The following is an 18,289-nucleotide window of genomic DNA, read 5'->3' as shown; positions in this document are numbered from 1 at the left end:
GCAGCACCTGAAATCACCCCCAGTTTTTGGTGGGGTTCGTGTTGCTTAGTCTTTAGTTTTCTATGTTGTGTCTTCTGTACTATTATTTGTCTGTTTGTCTTTCTTTTTTTTTTAGTCATGGCGTTGTCAGATTATTTCCATTTATGAGTTAGACTTAACCTCTGGTATTTTTTCCTCCCTCTTTTAGAAACTACCGAACATGCAACGTGAATTCTACATAATTTGTAATTAACATATAAAGAATGGGACAAATAGAATGCGCGTCTTATATTGGATTGTCCCTCTTTTATCAGAAAACAATCTGAAATAAAAATATCTATACATTTTAAACGCATAATTATATCAGTACGATAGGGTTACTCATACGTACAGTTTGCATCGCGGACGTCACCAATACAATACATAAAATTACAACAACAATTTTGAATATAAAAAATATTTATATATATAAACAAACGTAAATCAATAAATCGAACAAAATCCACATACATAGAATTTACAAAGTGACGGTCAGTGCTATATTAGGCAAAGGAAAATGTCAACGCCATGGCTAAACAAGAAAAGGAAAAAGAGACAATCACAAATACACAAAACACAACATAAAAAAACAAAAACTGAGCATTTCATGTATTTTTGCAATTAGGTCCTTTTTCATATATAATCTTTATAGTATGAAATTCAAAACAGTGTAGCTGTGGCCATTGATTGACACATTAAAATCATTCATTGACTGGGACAATTTAGGTGAACGTTTGTATGTAACGACCAATGCTCACTATGTACTTTTTAAAGACACTTAAACTATGGGGTCACCAAAGGTTCTCAACACCTAAATAAAGTAATTCGAAAAATTAATCAGAAATAACACGATATTTTGATTTATATCAATTATATAAATCAAAACACAAAGGTTATTCCTGATTTAAGCTTGTATCAGCCATACGTGCTTTATGTTTTAAACCACATTACACTAAAGGATGAATAAGTTGATATCTTATTATTTTTCTAAATAGTTTCTTCTTGAATATCAAAGACTACTACACATGTAGTTTCTCCTTATATGTTTTTTCATTAAAATTACAAAAAGTTTATTTTTAAATGTCTGAAACATGTAGTTTCTGGAGGAATTTCCCAGCTGAGTTTCTATCACAGAGTGCACATTTAAAATAATAGGAACAAAAAGCTAAAGCCCCAAAACCGCAATTACATTTTTAAATGATAATAAAACAATCCCACCACAGGGTTATGGTCTAATATTAATAATAAATAATCGTGCTACAATATAATGGTAAAAAATTACGTAACTACCTTAAATAAAACTTGTCTAATCGTAAAGTTTGGTCAACGATAATAAAAAACAAATCTACCAAATATTAAATCTTTCTCTGATTCAACCTGAAAGTAGTTGTGTCAGTGTATTACAATATAAAAAAGTAGAAATTCGTCAAAGTTCCTTAACCAAAGAACAAATATCATAATGATACAACATAGACATCTACACATGATATCGGATCGTATTAGGTATGCGCGCTTTCGGTCAAACGGTTGCAGAGAAAGAGTGTAGCGAGGGTTTGAGAATGGTCAAGGTCCCGTTAAACATATCGAATCAAAATTACGGTATAATCAAGTCCATAAAATAAGATGAAATGTTGTCATAATGGAATTTTCAATTTTTTCCGTATAGTTCGAAGGGTACGTACAGTGATGAGCAAATCTTTGAAATAACAATATGCAATAGTAGGCAATCATTATTGACCATTAAAACAACTTGAACACATGAATTCTTGTTACGTGTCAGTCAAAGAAACACTAAATGAATTAGATAACAATTTACAACCATTCGGAAGATAATATGTGTTTCTTGATATAAAAGCAGCGAAGCAATTCACGTTATTTAATGAATAGTAGTTTCATTGGCGATGATATTACATATCCTGCATTTGTATATAGATCATCGATAGCGCCTACCGAAAGCGTTGGGTATTGGTCCAATTTGACAAATGTACGTACAATGTAGAGATGTAGAGTAGGGTATGTGCATGCGAAATACAATTATAATCAATTTGATCTGCTTAGACGACTGATGTCACTGAAATGAAAATAAATCCGCTTTCTTTCTTCTATGTTCCTTTTATTTAAGTAAATAATTAATTTAAAGGCACGAACAAACTCTGAAAATATCATATTTGTTTCAAGTTATTTTTATAAATTTATTGAACAAAGAATGCATGAGGAGGCATATAAAAAGACATTTATCTGTCAGATAACAATATTATTATTTTGTAATTCTTGTTCACGTATTTACTTAAGGACCTCCATTAATGCAGTACTACAAAAACTGCCAAAGGCCTCGTTTTGGTATCTTTTCATTGGTTTATTAATATCAGCTACAGTCTTACTTAAATCGATTTATGCTTCAATTTCTCCAATACAAAGATGTTGATGCTGATAACATATTATTTTTGGCAAAGCTGCTGCTCATATTGATAGGCAAAATGATATAGAAATTGGCCTTTTTTACCAATATAACACCCTTGTGTAAACAGTAGTACACACATGTGAGTAGTTTTGTCATTAAGATTACGCTACATCGTTATTTTTCGATGAAATCATAATGAAAACACCACTATCATGTGTGTTCTGTTGTCCAGATTAGTTTTTCCTGTTTATTTATCATTCACATTAAAAATTTGAAAATATTCAAGAATTTCTCTATTTGCAAATTAAAGGGGCAATCAAACCTAACTGAAAACAAATCCAATTTCTGAAGTAGAGTCTTAAAATATACATTACTTAGAATTTTAACTGAAAAATAACATTTGCAAATTAGGTTAATGAAATGTACAGTATTTTGCCACTGACATTCATTTTACTGGAATTCAAAAACAGGATTCTGTTGAGCTGTCTGCACACTGCGTAACGAAGGTCTGAAAAGAAAAAAAAACAATCATATTGTTAAAATGTATTTTGTTCATTATCATACAGATGATGTTTCATGAACATCTTTTCTATAGTGGCCGTCACGTAAAATTGGGACCATGTTTTTGGTTTAAAATTTTCAACCAAAAACATGGTGCTAATTTCACGTGACGGCGACTATAGATTATAAACCAAATCTGCAGTATTTAGAACTTTGGGGGAAATGGGCTGCTTTAAACAAACGCACAATAACAAATGTACCACATCCAAGCTAATAAAACGATCAAATGTTAAGTTTAAGTTTACCACACACCACACATTCCCCCATTTTACCAACACCGAATGTCTTCAATTTCAAACAATGAGGTTAAGCATGTTCAAGTATTAAATACTTATGAAACTGTTTGACCAATAGATACTTACAACAAATAACAAAATAATGAACGAAATGTAAGTTGTAAAGGATACCAGAGGAACATTCAAACTAATAATGACACAGTAGTGCTACATACTTTACATATACACTCATATACATAGACATAAAGAGTCGAATTTGTAAACCCAGTTCCATTCATTGTTACAGTTAGATTTAAACTTATCAGGCAGTAGTAAACCTATGTTCGAATCTCATTAACCCAACAGGAATACAAAATAAAAGTTATAAACAAAAACTAAGGGAAAAATATTACCGTCAAAATATTGTCTGTTTTTATTTTTCCAATATTTTTATCAATTCCATTTCTTTCCAATATATAAATTATAAAATTAGGATAACTCTTATCATGTTGTATATAATTTGTAGTATCAACTAATACTGTTTCGATGAAACAAGTTTTAACCCATCCAAATCAAATGCTCCTTGACTAGATGAAAACTACGTTCATCCATTAGAACAGTGATACCATGAAGATACATACTACACGTATGAACAGAAGTACATGGAATGTTTTATAATCCAATCTATTTTTAACTCTGATTTCGTATATATATATATATATATAAAATGAATAAATGAGAAAATAGAATTCCGGTTGTATATTTAGAAGATAAGTTATCCAACAGCTTTAAAATTCAACTCATCCGAAGTACAAGACGATCTCGTTAATTTTTCCCCATGCCTAATTCTATTTTTGCGTGAACTTGACTATACATTGCTTACACGTCCTTATGTCTCGAGGTGGTAGTTGTCTCATTAGTAATTATTTTTACTTTTATTGTAAACCTTAAACTTTTGATAAAAAATACTGATATCATACCTTATCTCCTGTTTTCTCACTCTCGCTTTCATCACCTTTACTAATAATATACCAGCATTTACAACAATAGCTAGTCCAAAAAATGTTCCAACCAGTATTTGAACCAACGGAGTTGAATCTGTAATGTCAAAAATTCAGTTAATTATAAAAACATTATGATGTTTTATGGGTTACATGTAAGAGTAAAAGTAATTGCATCGACGGAAAACTTTCATATTTGAATTATTACGATTTTAATAATTTTCCAGTTTTTCTCACTGATTGAAGTGTTTTGGTAAATCATCGGATTCACATCATAATGAAATACATTCAGGTTAGGAACAAAGCTTAATCTGGGCATCTATATGTGGCAATTCCTTTTGAGCTGAATACTCTGTTGAATACAAAGTTTCTGCCTGATGAACTTTTAGATAAATTAATTGTTTTCTTCTCGTCTTTTATTTTCTATGTTTACATCTTTTTCTGTTTTGTTCTTGTTGATGATTCATTGACTATTCCTCATTTAGATATACTGTATTTTGATATGATATGTATATCAGTAAGTTTACCATAACAGTCCGTATCCTGAACTGATCCTTCATCGTCAGTTGTGTATCCTGTCGGGCAGTTAACACAGCTGTTCTGGTTCCATTTATTAGTGTATGTTCCTTTCGGACAGGCAATACAGTATCCAAACAGATAATAACTACCCGGTGTACATTCTGGAAAATAAATTATTAACATATTTTACATAAATGCACTAGCGAAAGATAAATGTTTTTTATTATACTATTGCCTGATAAACTTTGTTTCAACAGAGAAATGCGTTTTATTTTCAAATAGTTAAAAGGTGGCTGAGTGGTCTATGTAATAACTAGCCAGTCAATACTGCAGTTGTCATTTGGAACCCCGCTCGTGTGGGTGCCCTCGAGTGAAATCTTAATTGACCAGGATTGTAAGTTTTTCTATCGAAGGTCGATGGTTTTCTCTAGGCACTCCGGCTTCCGACACCAATAAAAACTAACCGCCACGAAATACATGTAGCCGAAATTCGGTGCTTATTAGTGGCGTAATAACACCAAAATGCAATCAATGAATTTAAATAGTTAATACTTCATAATATAAAGAGCGTTAGTAGCATATGCCTATATTACAAGCATACGGTAATAAACATCCAGTTCTAAAATTATAATGAGAGTGAAACTGCGAATGGTAAAGTTTCAAGAGAGACTTTAATTTTCGAACCTCTGCTAATTGATCTTTCAATTCTGTATCGCTAAATATTTCAGCACCTTATCATGTTAGACTTGATATTTCATATTTATGCAAAACTTGTATGTCTATAAAATGATATAAATTCTAAAGCAATTACCTGTTACATAAATGTATGCAGTTTTCGATGTGAGGTTCGTGACAATATTTCCAGCAACGCAACTGTAGAAACCACTATGCGTAGACGTTGGTTCAAAGTATTTAAGTTCTTTAGTTGTTTCATTGTGAAGAAGGCTATCGTTGTAATACCACCATATACTCGGGTATGGATCTCCTGAGACATTGCAGACAAGACTGAGAGTATCTCCCGACAAGAATGTCTGGTTTTGTAACACCGATTCAAACGTTGGAGGCAAAGAGCAAAACATATTTGCGTCTGACAACTCAATTAAGTTAGCACTCAGGTGGCTTGTTATCTCATAAATATCCACCGTAGAGAGTGAATCATTCAAAATTAGTTTCATAAAGATGTCTTCAACTTCAACCGTTATATTTCTGCTGAGTTCAGTTTTTTCTATAGATATATCCGCAAATTGATCGTAAAGCACAGAAAACGTATGTTGAAGACAGTCCTGAAAATCAAAACAGTCATTTGTATCAAAGAAATCCACTGTTACATTTTCCATTTCAAATAACCAACTATTAATGATTGGGAGGGAATTGGCTTCGTCCATTCCTGAGTTGATCATGTCGTATGCAACTCCTGTGACGTTTGCAATTTCGGAAATTATTGGATCATCTATCATGTTTGTTTTAACTTCTTCGAGTACTATATTCAGTTCATCAGCTGTTAAGTTGTAGTCGCTTTGGGCATATTCCTCGCTGATACCTGAGTCTTCGAGTGTCATATTATCAATCGATGAAAAAGATGTGATGTTTTCCATGATATTTCGATAATTGGTACTCTCATTTAGAGTCGCACTTGTTTCAGCTGATATGTTAAGCAAATAGTTTACAGTCAGTGTTAAAAATTCATGTACCGTTTTAAACGATTCGCATTTACTCTTGAAGTATTTTACTCGATCATTGTATTCAGCTGTGTATTCGCCATCAGATATATTATGATCATCTTGAAAAATTGTTTCATTTAGGTACATGCTCTGGTTATTAGAAAAATCAAAAGTATCTCTCTTATATAATTTCAAAACATGATGCATCTTGGACATTGCCTTAAACGAAATATCTCTCCTTTTTCTTTTTCCGAAAAGGTTTTTAACGGAATCTAATAATGTATTCACTGTAGCTTTTGCTATTCGCAATATGCTTGTCACAGGATGTCTGAAGTCAAACCAAAACTGAAAAGTTGTCCAACCTAACCCGAAAGCCTTAACGTCACAACCTACTTGAAACAGAGCTTTATCCTGCGTTGACAATTCTATTTCAAATCCACAATTCCTTATATCAATCAATTGTTGAATTCCCTGCACAATTAATTCAAATACATATAACGCTGCCTTTACTGTATATTTTATAACCTCAATCGCCCCTTTAGCTATTTCTAACCCCCCTTTTGCAACTTCTAGTCCAATTTTTGCAACTTCAAGTACGCCTTCAGCTATATAAAGAACAGCTCTTGCTTTATCAACTGCCATTTGTGCTATTGTTAATGCAACCTTGGCAGCATCAAGTATCTTCATTGAATACCATACAAAATTCTTAGCAGTCTCTAATGCTAAATAGGCAATATACCTGATACCTCGACAAACCACATTCGCAAACTCACAAACAATATTTGGTACTTTGAACATACAACTGGTCCATCTACAGCATGGATACGAAAATCGAAACCATCCAGCACGACCTCTACACCATCTACATCGAAATCCTGGGATACACGACCAAGGGCAATCCCTTATCCGACATAAGTTATCGACATTTCTCTGGGCATTTCGTAACGTTTGAAGTGCATTTTCAAAAGGAATTTTGGCTTCATCAATTTTTTGTTTGGCGACGTCAAGTGCGTTGATTGCATCATCGAATTTCGAGTGAAAATTTCTGACATTATCTTGAGCATTACTAATCTTTGATTGCGCATATGTCATTGCCGACTGAGCCATTGTTAAGCCATTTTGAGCTGAGGTTAGTCTTTTATTAGCTTCATCAGCAATTCTTCGTGCAAACAATCTTAAGCCATCTAAATAACTACCCTGAAAATCGGATTCTCTTCCGGATATGGTATTCTGTGACTCTGACGCTGACAACAGTTTCCCCTTCACTAAAAATGTTAAATCGTGCCATTTCCGTCCTAATTCAACTGACATTTCTACCCTTGCAACAAAAATATCCCAAATATTTCCCTCGATGATGACAAACAATCCATTGTTACTGATTAAAAGATCACCTGACGCTTTCATTCCTAGAACCGAAACACCCATAGTGGCATGTGCAACAAACTTGCCATCTCCAATTGCAATACTTAAGGCCCGATGTTTATCTAAAGACAAAAAGTATCCAAGTTTCGTTGGAACAGTGGTACTTGCAAGTACTCGAAAAGCAGACTCGCCTTGTAAAAGTTCATAAACTTTTATAAATTTCCTACACTGCCCAAGACCACCTTTAGAAAATACCACTTCTATTGTCATTGTACTAAAATCCAGTGAAAATAAACTAACAAAACCAGTGAACTGAACACCAAATCCTGTATACGCCCCAAGCAATGAAGAGACCTTTGTGGTAATTTTAGATATAGTTTCATCGATATTACGTCCAATTCTCTTAGTTTCGGTCTCAATTAATTGAGATAGGTTTGCTGCAAATCCTTCTGCGTGGAACTCCAATTTATCTTGTAAAACAGTTGTGTGTTCTTGTAATGCTATATACTTTGTCCACAATTGTTTGACGTCGCTTAGAACATACTGCAAGTCAGATATGCCGGCCAACCGTTTTGTCAGTATGGCTTCAAGCTCTCCAAGTAAGATCAATATTTGACTCATCGTATCTTCTAAAGTGCCGGAAATGATACCGATAATATTATTCATAAAGTCGTTGATCAGAATTCTATATTTTTCAACCATATCTTTCAATTGTAAAATGTCGTTGACAATATCTATCTGTGTTTCAGCTGACAGTTTTTCTTCTGTTGTAATAAACGCACGAACTCGAAAACCAGCTCTAAAAATCCAGTCACCAACAATGGGTATATTTCTAAAAGGATTGACGTCCAAAAGGAAAGATACAAATACACCAGCTGGGTTAGCCCCGTTTCCACACAACATTCTGTCATCTAACCCTTATTGTTAAAAAGACACAATAATTATTGAATATAATCAAATATAGTAAGGCTTCATCTACTAATGTATATCCTGGGAATTTCCTCAGGTTATTCTTGTTTTAAGTGATTTGTAGATTTGTTTGGTTATCTTTTTGTTTTGGTTTTTTTATTTGGTGTTGACAGTTTTAAATCGCTTTATATCTTAGCTGGTATTTCCGTCTTTTATTCATGTATATATATGAACAACATCGTCAGGATTAAAATTTTGTACACCAGACGCGCATGTTGTCTACAAAAGACTGGCCAGTGACGAAAAATCTTGTGCAGAGTTGAAAATATAACCGTACACAGATCTGCGATAAAATATCTCTGTTTTATATGAAAACGAGCAAGTAGTATGGAAGCTTTATGACAAAACTAGATAAGCAGAGCTTATTCCTAAATTATGATTGCAATAATGTTTGTCTAATTGAAAAATGGACAAGGCAAACATTATTTGCCACAGTTCTATGAGTCCTGCATTAAAAAAACCGTAAATTATATCGTTTCGAATATCATGCTCGCGGGCAGTATAATTGTGACTATAAACTATTTTGAAAATTCATGTTAAAAAAAAATGAACAAGGTGCAACCAATGTCAACATATTTTTCTCTGATTGATCAGATTAAAATTAGAGTTTTAGAAATGGTATACAAATCATTGATCCGTATATTTCATTTAATAGACTTACCCCCTAATGATAAGTATACATCTAAACTTGCCATCACCATGCCATTGAAGGTTATTTCTATCATTTTCCCAAACATTGGAATACGTAATGTAGGCGAAGCAGTGAAATCTTTGAATTGTATAAGACCATTCCATTCTTCGATGAATAAATCCAAAAACAGCTAAAACCAAGAAGGAATTGCTATTAAAACTTAGCACATATGCTAGACTTATAATTAGGTATGCTAGGTCACACTTGTTATTGACACTGTTAAAAAAATTTCTAAAACAACATTTCAAGAAAGTGGGATGTAAGTAGTCTGCTGAGTCCACCTATGCATTAATTAAAAAAAAAATTGTTTTTTTCATATTTTTCTCTGCTTTATTATAATTTTATTCACGAAAAAAATAAGGGAGTTACGACAAAGGCTAGTTCTATTTTAACTGTGCGCTCAGTTATTTAAACAAAAAATAAGAAAAAAAAACATTATCATAAAAATACTGAACTCCATGAAGAATTAAAACCGTAAAGTACCTTAAGTCAAAAGCTCAAACACACCAAAAGAATAACCAGCTTCTCATATTTCTGACTTTGTGAAGGCATGTTCTATGTTGGAAATGGTAGATTGAACCTAGTTTATAGCTAGCTAAACCTCTCACTAGCATGACAGTCTCATCAAATGTCACAACGATGCGCATCAATTTCCATTACATTGACAAATATACTCTGGATTTGATTCATCGGAAACGTTGAAATCTACCATTTCACAGCCAGAGACGTGTAAATACGTAGATATTGTAAGAGATAATGATAAAAAGGATGTATAATGGCAGCAGTAGTATACCGGTGATCAACAGTCATAAATCGATTGAGAGAAAACAAATCCGGTTACAAACTAAAACCGAGGGAAACAAATCAAATATAAAAGGAAAACAAAGGAACATCGTGAACACGGAAGTGCAACAAACAAAAACGCCAACACACATAGAAACGACCAATATGATAACAACTGCTAATATAACTGACTTAGTACAGGTCATTTTACGAAAAATAAAATACTGGGTTTAACCTGGTTTTAATGGCTTTTCAAACCTCCCGCTTTATGACAATGTTTACAAATATCACTAAAACACTACGTGATCGAAATACAGCACACACACACGCTGGAACATTTAGAACAGGGAAACACACACACAAATAATGTCTATACAACATGCAAACTGGAGACGAATAACGAACATATTCTATCAACGACAAACCTCACAGAATATCAAATACAGAACAGTTAAACTGATAAAAGATAGCAAGGTTCTTGATGACTTGATTTTTTATAATTATGAGGCTGTCTTCATAGAGGAACTAAAAAAATAAGAGGTTAGCGCTATCCTTTAACTTTTTTTCCGCTAACTAAATATTTCAAAAAATGGTGACTTTGTTGAACGAAAATATCCCATCTAACTAGAGATAAATAATACAACAGATACAGCTGAGTCGTCTCATATCTTCACTTACATCTAGAAATTGAAAATGAGAGTCGGTTGAAAACAAAACATTGTGACAAACAGATGATTTCAGCATCCAAATTGTGAACTTGACACGGTATTAGGTGCTCGATAGAGTATTGCTGCTCACAAGGAAGCTATTAAACAAAGAGTTCGAAATGTTTTAATAATTCCTTCTTAAATTTTACGAGTTGGTTGACTATTATTGAATGAACGTTTCGCAGATGATATCGGATATGTAGTTTGCGTCGTAACGACAATCTCCTTCTCTTTTCACGAAAAAGACCTACCGAACTAGACTATTTACCATGTTGTAATAACATGAGCAACACGACGGGTGCCACATGTGGAGAAGGATCTGCACACCCTTCCTTTGTCGGGTTTATGGTGCTTAGTCTTTAGTTTTGTATGTGCAATATTATTTTTCTGTTTGTCTTTTTCCTTTTTAGCCATGGTGTTGTCAGTTTATTTTCGATCTATGAGTTTTACTGTCCCTTAAGTATCTTTCGCACTCCTTTTATAGTGTGTACACCTTACGCCAGTTGTCTGTTTAGGTATCGTCAGTGAAGCTTGAATTAAAATATTTGGTCTACAAAATCAAATTATAAACTGACTAGTAGTTAAAACAAAATATTTCGTAAATTTGTTCTAAATACGCTGAAGTTATGTTTGTCTTGGTAAGGGAAGATAATATTGCCAAACATTCTACGCCTACAACATTTATCGTGTCAATATAATTTACATTGTTCGAACAATTTGTATCTGTCCTTAATAATAATATGTAAACCTTATATATTATAATTTTATAAATATTGGGGGAAGTAATAACTATTAATGATTAATGAAATTACTTACACTGGAGATACTTGGAATTGCAAAGAAAACGTCTGTTTGTCCTGTTACTTCTAGGTTAAAGTATTCACTTTCTAATTTATACTGAATATCTGTTCCGAGCCATAGATTTGCAGAACTAAATATCCTAAAATGAAAATGATTAACAAATGGAGGTATACGCCAATCCAATCGTGCAACATACTGTATTCCTTGACCAGTTTTCGCAACATTTTATAAATGCAAGAGTATATGATTAACTATCAATTATTGCTCATGAAGTACAAAAGGACAATCATGTTGTGACAGGTCAATTTAGTTTACCTGTATTGTTTTCACTAGTCTTTGATATTTGATTATATAGATCTTGTTTGTAACTAAATAGTTAGTTTTTTAGTTTAGTCTTTTAATCAGATGATATGATTAAAGACCTGTTGACGACGAAATAGAAACATCGTGATTTTTAGAGAGGTAAGATAATATCCAAACTGCCTTTTGTTCACTAGATGGTTTTTGCATGCCACTGATTTTAAACTGTTGTCGTATTGACTAGTTACAAAAACAAAATAACACACGCCATCATAACTGTCATTAAAAGTAATAAAAACCCAAGTTGGAAAAGATATACATGTAAAGCGAGTTCGAAATAGGCATCAATTATAACTAAAGAAAAATGATTTGAGATGTACATTTTTGTAAATTGTTGAGAAGATTGTTTATATATTATTCTGTGTTATTGTTTACATCTGCCTGATATATTGAAACCACATTATATATAACAAGAATTAAGCCACAGATATAAAATTGTTTATGGATTTGAAATTTATACATATAATTTTTCGTACATAAATGTCAGTGCATGATAAGCCTCTAAATGCTGGTTGGTATAATTATACATGTTAATTGAAGGCTTATGTTTAAAACTGTAATATGTTGTATTTTATGTATATGTCCCAAGTCGTACTTTAAAATAAAAATATCTATCTAGCTATCATTACCTGTACTGAAAAAGTTCATCGCCATTCCAAAGTTCAAGTTTAGAAGTTTTGTAGTGAACATTAACACCTTGTAAAAGTGACAATCCAATTCCTCTTGGTCTAAACCGCAGTCCATTTTTTGTCATATCTTCCAACATTTCTACATCATCAAACAAATTACGGGATTCTTGTGGAAGCATTAAAAATACTGTGCCACCAGTATTTTGACAGATGTCGACGATAATACAGAACTTATTGCCTTGAAGAGGTTCTGGAACGTGTATCCGGTTACCATAGATATTGATGGCCATATCAGTTCCAAATACAAAAACACTGTATAAGCGATCATTGAAGACTGGGGCACCAGTGCATTCGTAAATTGTGTCTATGCTGTTGCCATACACAACATTTGTTTTGAGATCGGCAACAGAAAGTAAACCAACTCCTGATTTTGAAAACTGTAACCATGATGGAAGTTTGTTTTTTAAACTTTCAAAAACTGACCCTAAAAATGACCCAGAAGAGACAAAGTCGTAAATATCTTTAGGAGTTGTACTGAAAAGCATACAATTTTCATCATGCATGTCGGAAATTTGTGTTCCGTCTGTCTCCGAATATTGAACTGAACCAGTAATAAGTTCAAATTTTCCCGTTTTTATAACGACAATCAATCCTGACATTGAAATTGGAATTGAAAAATTGTCAATTTCGGCAAAGACAATACCATAAGTGTATTGAATGCTCATATTTGTATTATGTCGATACCACGAATCGGTTGATGAAAGTTGTATTTCCAAACCATTCCCAGCTCCCTTACATGACATCAGAGTTGTAAAGGCACATCCTCGAGGAAGCAGCCTTCCATTTATTTTATACGTTTGGAATATAGTTGGTTGACTGCTGTCCCCTGCAAATGTAAATCCAACATGAGTTAAATTTTAAACCTAAAAATAAAACGAAAACATAATTGATGAACATGAATTCAAGAATTATAGAATAAATAACTACATTGAAAAATTGTGATAACAATAACTTCAGCTTTTCAACTATTGTACTATATCAATTCAATATGAATGAATTTGAGCGACTTTTGAATCACGATAATTAAACTTTACGTGATGAACGTAAACATAAAAATTTAGAAATCATCTTGTATGCATGCTTTGCAAGGAAATAAATGAGCACGACAAATCGCTGACAGTTCCTGTTGATTGAACATATAACATTTAAGACTAAAGATCATTTAAAAGAATTAAGAGTACAAAAATAAACGTTTTTTGATTGCAAATAAAATTTTCTAATTCATTTGCAGCCCGTGAAGAAAGCCAAATAAAGATATATATGTTCAGGGTTTCCCGTGCGACCTTATATTTACTCGTTTAAAACCTGTCAAGACATACAAATTGGATTCATGTCAGATTAAAGACCGTATAATCGCGATAAATTCAGCTGGAAACGGCTGACACTCCCCGAACAATATCTTATTGTTGTCGTGGTTAAAAAAATATTTTTAAAAATTTTAATTTAAGTTTCAATTCCCGCCACTTTTCCGAATAATAGTACAAACCGTAAAATGGACACCTATGCACCAAAAATGAGAAAGACAGCAATATAATAAAGCGAGGAATATGGACATCCTACAATGTTAATCAGACTTTGGACAATTCGTAATCGGGAATTCATGGTCCTGTTAAGGACAGCATTAAAAATCGTTAATGTGAAACGTCAGTTTAAATAAAGGCAACAGTAGTTTACTACTGTTCGAAATTCATAAATCGATAGAGAAAAAAACAAATCCGAGTTACAAACTAAAACTGAGGGAAACGCTTCAAATATTATTAGTTATCAAGGTTTATAATTTAGTACGCCAGATGCGCGTTTCGTCTACATAATACTCATCAGTGACGCTAATATCAAAATATTTATCAAGCCAAACAAATGCAAGTACAAAGTTGAAGAGCATTGAGGATCTAAAATTCCAAAAAGTTGTAAACCAGATAAAGCAAAACATTACACACATAAAAAAGTGAAAATACTGAACTCAATTGGAATCCAATCGGAAAGTCCATAATCAAATGGCAAAATCAAATGACAAAACATATCAAAAACGAATGGACAAGAACTGTCATATTCCTGACTTGGGACAGGCATTTTCAAATGTAGAAAATGGTGGATTAAACCTTGTTTTAAAGCGCTAAACCTCTCACTTTGATGACAGTCTCATCAAATTCCCTTATATTTACAATGATTGTGTACATCTTTTAGGCGAATTTTTAATTTCACATGGGGAATTGTGGTATACAGGCCTAGGGTTAAATAATCAAAAGTTTTGAAAAAATTATTTCCGAAAAAGACAGAGATTCAAAATTGTCTAGAAGTTCTTTAGAATTTTTAAGAATCCACATATGGTTAATACCACTACACGAGTAAACAGTCTCACAGTTTTTTTGAAGACCCTCTTTCACTGCGGACAGAATTTTAGTCAATCTAATGGACAATTCTTTAGTGGAATATGCAGATGAGCCAGCAATATACCGTTGTTTGTACGGAATTTTATGAAGCTTTGGTATCCAATACAAACAAGGTATGTCCTCTGACTTGGTGTTCAATGTAATGTTTATTGAAGCCATGAGGGACTTATGATTTGCTAAAATCTCGTCCTTGTCAAATGATATGTCTTTGTTAGTGGGATTACATGAGTGCTCATTTATATCTTATTCTTTTAAAAGACATTCGTAGTGATACGATTTTAATACAAAGACAATATTATTTGAAGCTTTCTCCGCAGGAACAACAACATACTTATCATGACGAGATGATAGACATTTCATGGCCTCTTTGTCTCTGGTCGAGCTTTGGTTGATCGGTACACAGCTTTTTAACTTGTGAATGCGACGTTTTATCAGAGACCGGGTAGTTTTAACCCATTCTGACAAAGTGTCCAGTTCATCTTCTTCTCGCTTAGTCCATGATTTGGCGTAGTCCTCAATGGGATCCGTAGTTATTTTGAAGTTATAGTTCCAATTGCTGTGTTGGGGCTCTCTAAACTTAGGACCATGATAATCCCCTTTCGCGGATTTTCATGTTGAATTATGTTTAGATCCCCAGTTATAAAATTATCAGAGGGGCTGTAATTGTAAGGCGAGTCTGAACAGTCACATGTCAGAGGGTTTTTTAAAATGATATAGAACAATTTATCCAATCTCCTGATAAATAGACTAACTTACTACTCGTCGAAGTTATATCTACTTTTAATTAATTACCTCACAAAAATTGTTTCAGTTATATGTTTTCTTTTTTTCGAATTATATTATTGTAGAGTATGTCAGTCTAAGATAAATTTGAGAAAGGAAAAGGGGAATGTGTGAAAGCGACAACCCAACCATAGCGCAGACAACAGAGAATTTATTGAAAATGTTGTTGTATAACACAACTATGCCCAAACTTTAATAGAAAGCAGTTGGCGTAGTATTTTTGATGATTGTAGTTTGTTATTTTAAACGTGAAACAATTATTTTTTTTATATTTTAAAGACATTGTTATGTACCTTAAATTTTTTCACCACTAAGTCATAAATATTTAATGTTTAACCGTAGTCTTTATGGGCAGAATAATTTGGATTACCAGTCATAGATTTTTTGTTTCTAATTCTGTTTTTAATTTATAGACAAGCACATTGTATAACAACAACTAAAATATAATCTAACCCCTGCAAGAAACACCGTTTTCTTCTAAAACTGTATTATCTCTACATTGACATTGAAATGATCCATTTGTGTTTAAACATTGGTCATGACATCCTCCATTTAAGTACAGACACTCGTTTATATCTACAAAAGAACGAGAGTCATTTTGTACCGGTTTTTTTTCCATCGAAATTATAATTTAAATTCATTTTCTTTGCACACTTTAACATAGTATAGTAGGCGCAAAAATGTCAGTATTCAACCCAAAAGCTAAGAAAACCTTTAGATAGACTTAATAAGAAGTGATATAGTTACGAGCCTGTTGTCAGGTCATTAAAGATTGCATATTTTGGCGTTAATTTTGATTCACTTATAGGGTCTTGGCATCGGAACTAAACACATTTATTCAAAAACCATTTGTTGGCATGACAAGGGTTATGTTCTTCTAATATATGTTATGATTGTATGATACTAAATATCTAACGGGAAGGATTGTTCCTGATATTCATATGATGAAGACATAATTTTTCAATCAATTTAATTGAAGTCTGGAGCTAGCATGTCAGTTAACTCCTAGCCGTCAGTTGTTATTTATGTATTATTGCCATTTAGTTTTTTTTTTTCTTTCGTTACATCTTCTAACATCATACTCGGACTTCTCTTGAACTGAATTTTAATGTGCGTATCGTTATGTGTTAACTTTTCTACACTGGCTAGAGGTATAGGGGGAGGGTGGAGATTTCATAAACAGTTTAACCCCGCCGCAATTTTGCGCCTTTCCCTAGTCAGGAGCCTCTAGCCTTTGTTAGACTTGTACTAGTTTTAATTTTAGTTTCTTGTGTACAATTTGGAGTTAAGTATGGCGTTCATTATCATTGAACTAGTATATACATTTGTTTAGAGGCCAGCTGAACGACGCCTCCGAGTGCGGGAATTTCTCGCTGCATTGAAGACCTTTTGGTGACCTTCTGTTGTTGTCTGTTCTATGGTCGGGTTGTTAGTTTCTTTGACACATTTCCCATTTCCATTCTCAATTTTATTATATATTTTTTTTTAATATGTTACAGCGCACCTACTTCTGTTTTATTATTTTGTCAATAGTTTAGACTTGTGAATGCTTAGTCTGAATATTTTGACCAAATGAAAGTCTTATGTTAATATGATCAAAGAGCATAACGTAAACTCGTTATTGCATGACAAATATATGTAATCTTATGAATTGGACAACATACCAAATTCACAATGCTCTCCTTCGAATCCTTCTTCACACTTACAGGTGTAGGATCCTGGGAAATCTACACACTTTCCGTTATTGAGGCATTCTATCCCAAGGCAGTCATCAATATCTGAAAAGTAAATTTACAAGACAGCTTTTCACAAAAAGTTGAAAATATTTTGCACCAGTATGTATCGATTTTATTTAGTCACATGTCGTTTACATCACGTAATAGTCCGATATGCTTAGTTTGTGCATACTATGATTTTTTTTTAAAAAGAGGGACGATGGTTTTAGAGGGACATTCAAACGTATTGATTAGAAATACACTGTCAAAGTCATGGCTTCCAAAAACAAAATAAACAAAAAACAAAAATAAAAAACAGACAGACAGACAGACAGGCAGACAAACAATTGTACACAAAACACCACATATGAAAATTAAAATAAAGCGACAAAACACTGGATGTGATATCCGGTGCTCAGGCAGATATGTCTTTGTTTTGTTTTGATTGTTTAATCCTTGTGGTAAAGATTTAATCCCTGAGAGTATATAAATTCGTACCAGGATTTAAAATGTGTTAGCCATGCACGCGTTTACTTTATAAAAGACTTATGACACTGTAGCTCGATTCAACAAAATCAAAAAGGCCAATATAATCGCAAAATAATTATTTCGTGTCTTGATTAACCCATGCAAACTAAGCGTGAGTGCCAGAGACTACTTCTT

The 18,289-nt window shown here is 33.0% G+C and overlaps 1 protein-coding gene across 1 annotated transcript in view; it reads right to left on the bottom strand.

Moving 5' to 3' along the window:
• Positions 1-2,759: 2,759 nt before the first annotated feature.
• The window catches only part of LOC139500036 (uncharacterized), a 42,688-nt gene continuing 27,158 nt past the window's right edge, over positions 2,760-18,289 (bottom strand). The window contains exons 9-17 of the mRNA XM_071288745.1: positions 17,576-17,689; positions 16,365-16,487; positions 12,679-13,564; positions 11,705-11,828; positions 9,369-9,528; positions 5,527-8,655; positions 4,724-4,876; positions 4,176-4,293; positions 2,760-2,927 (exon numbers count right to left, since the gene is read on the bottom strand). Of these exons, the coding sequence (XP_071144846.1) occupies positions 2,870-2,927; positions 4,176-4,293; positions 4,724-4,876; positions 5,527-8,655; positions 9,369-9,528; positions 11,705-11,828; positions 12,679-13,564; positions 16,365-16,487; positions 17,576-17,689 (4,865 nt within the window). The 3' untranslated portion in view covers positions 2,760-2,869. The remainder of the gene's footprint in view (positions 2,928-4,175; positions 4,294-4,723; positions 4,877-5,526; positions 8,656-9,368; positions 9,529-11,704; positions 11,829-12,678; positions 13,565-16,364; positions 16,488-17,575; positions 17,690-18,289) is intronic.

This window comes from Mytilus edulis, chromosome 13 (genome assembly GCF_963676685.1).
Source record: "Mytilus edulis chromosome 13, xbMytEdul2.2, whole genome shotgun sequence".
Taxonomy (NCBI): Eukaryota; Metazoa; Mollusca; class Bivalvia; order Mytilida; family Mytilidae; genus Mytilus; species Mytilus edulis.
The sequence above is the reverse complement of the archived record's forward strand: the minus strand, read 5'-3'. Positions and strand labels throughout refer to the sequence as shown.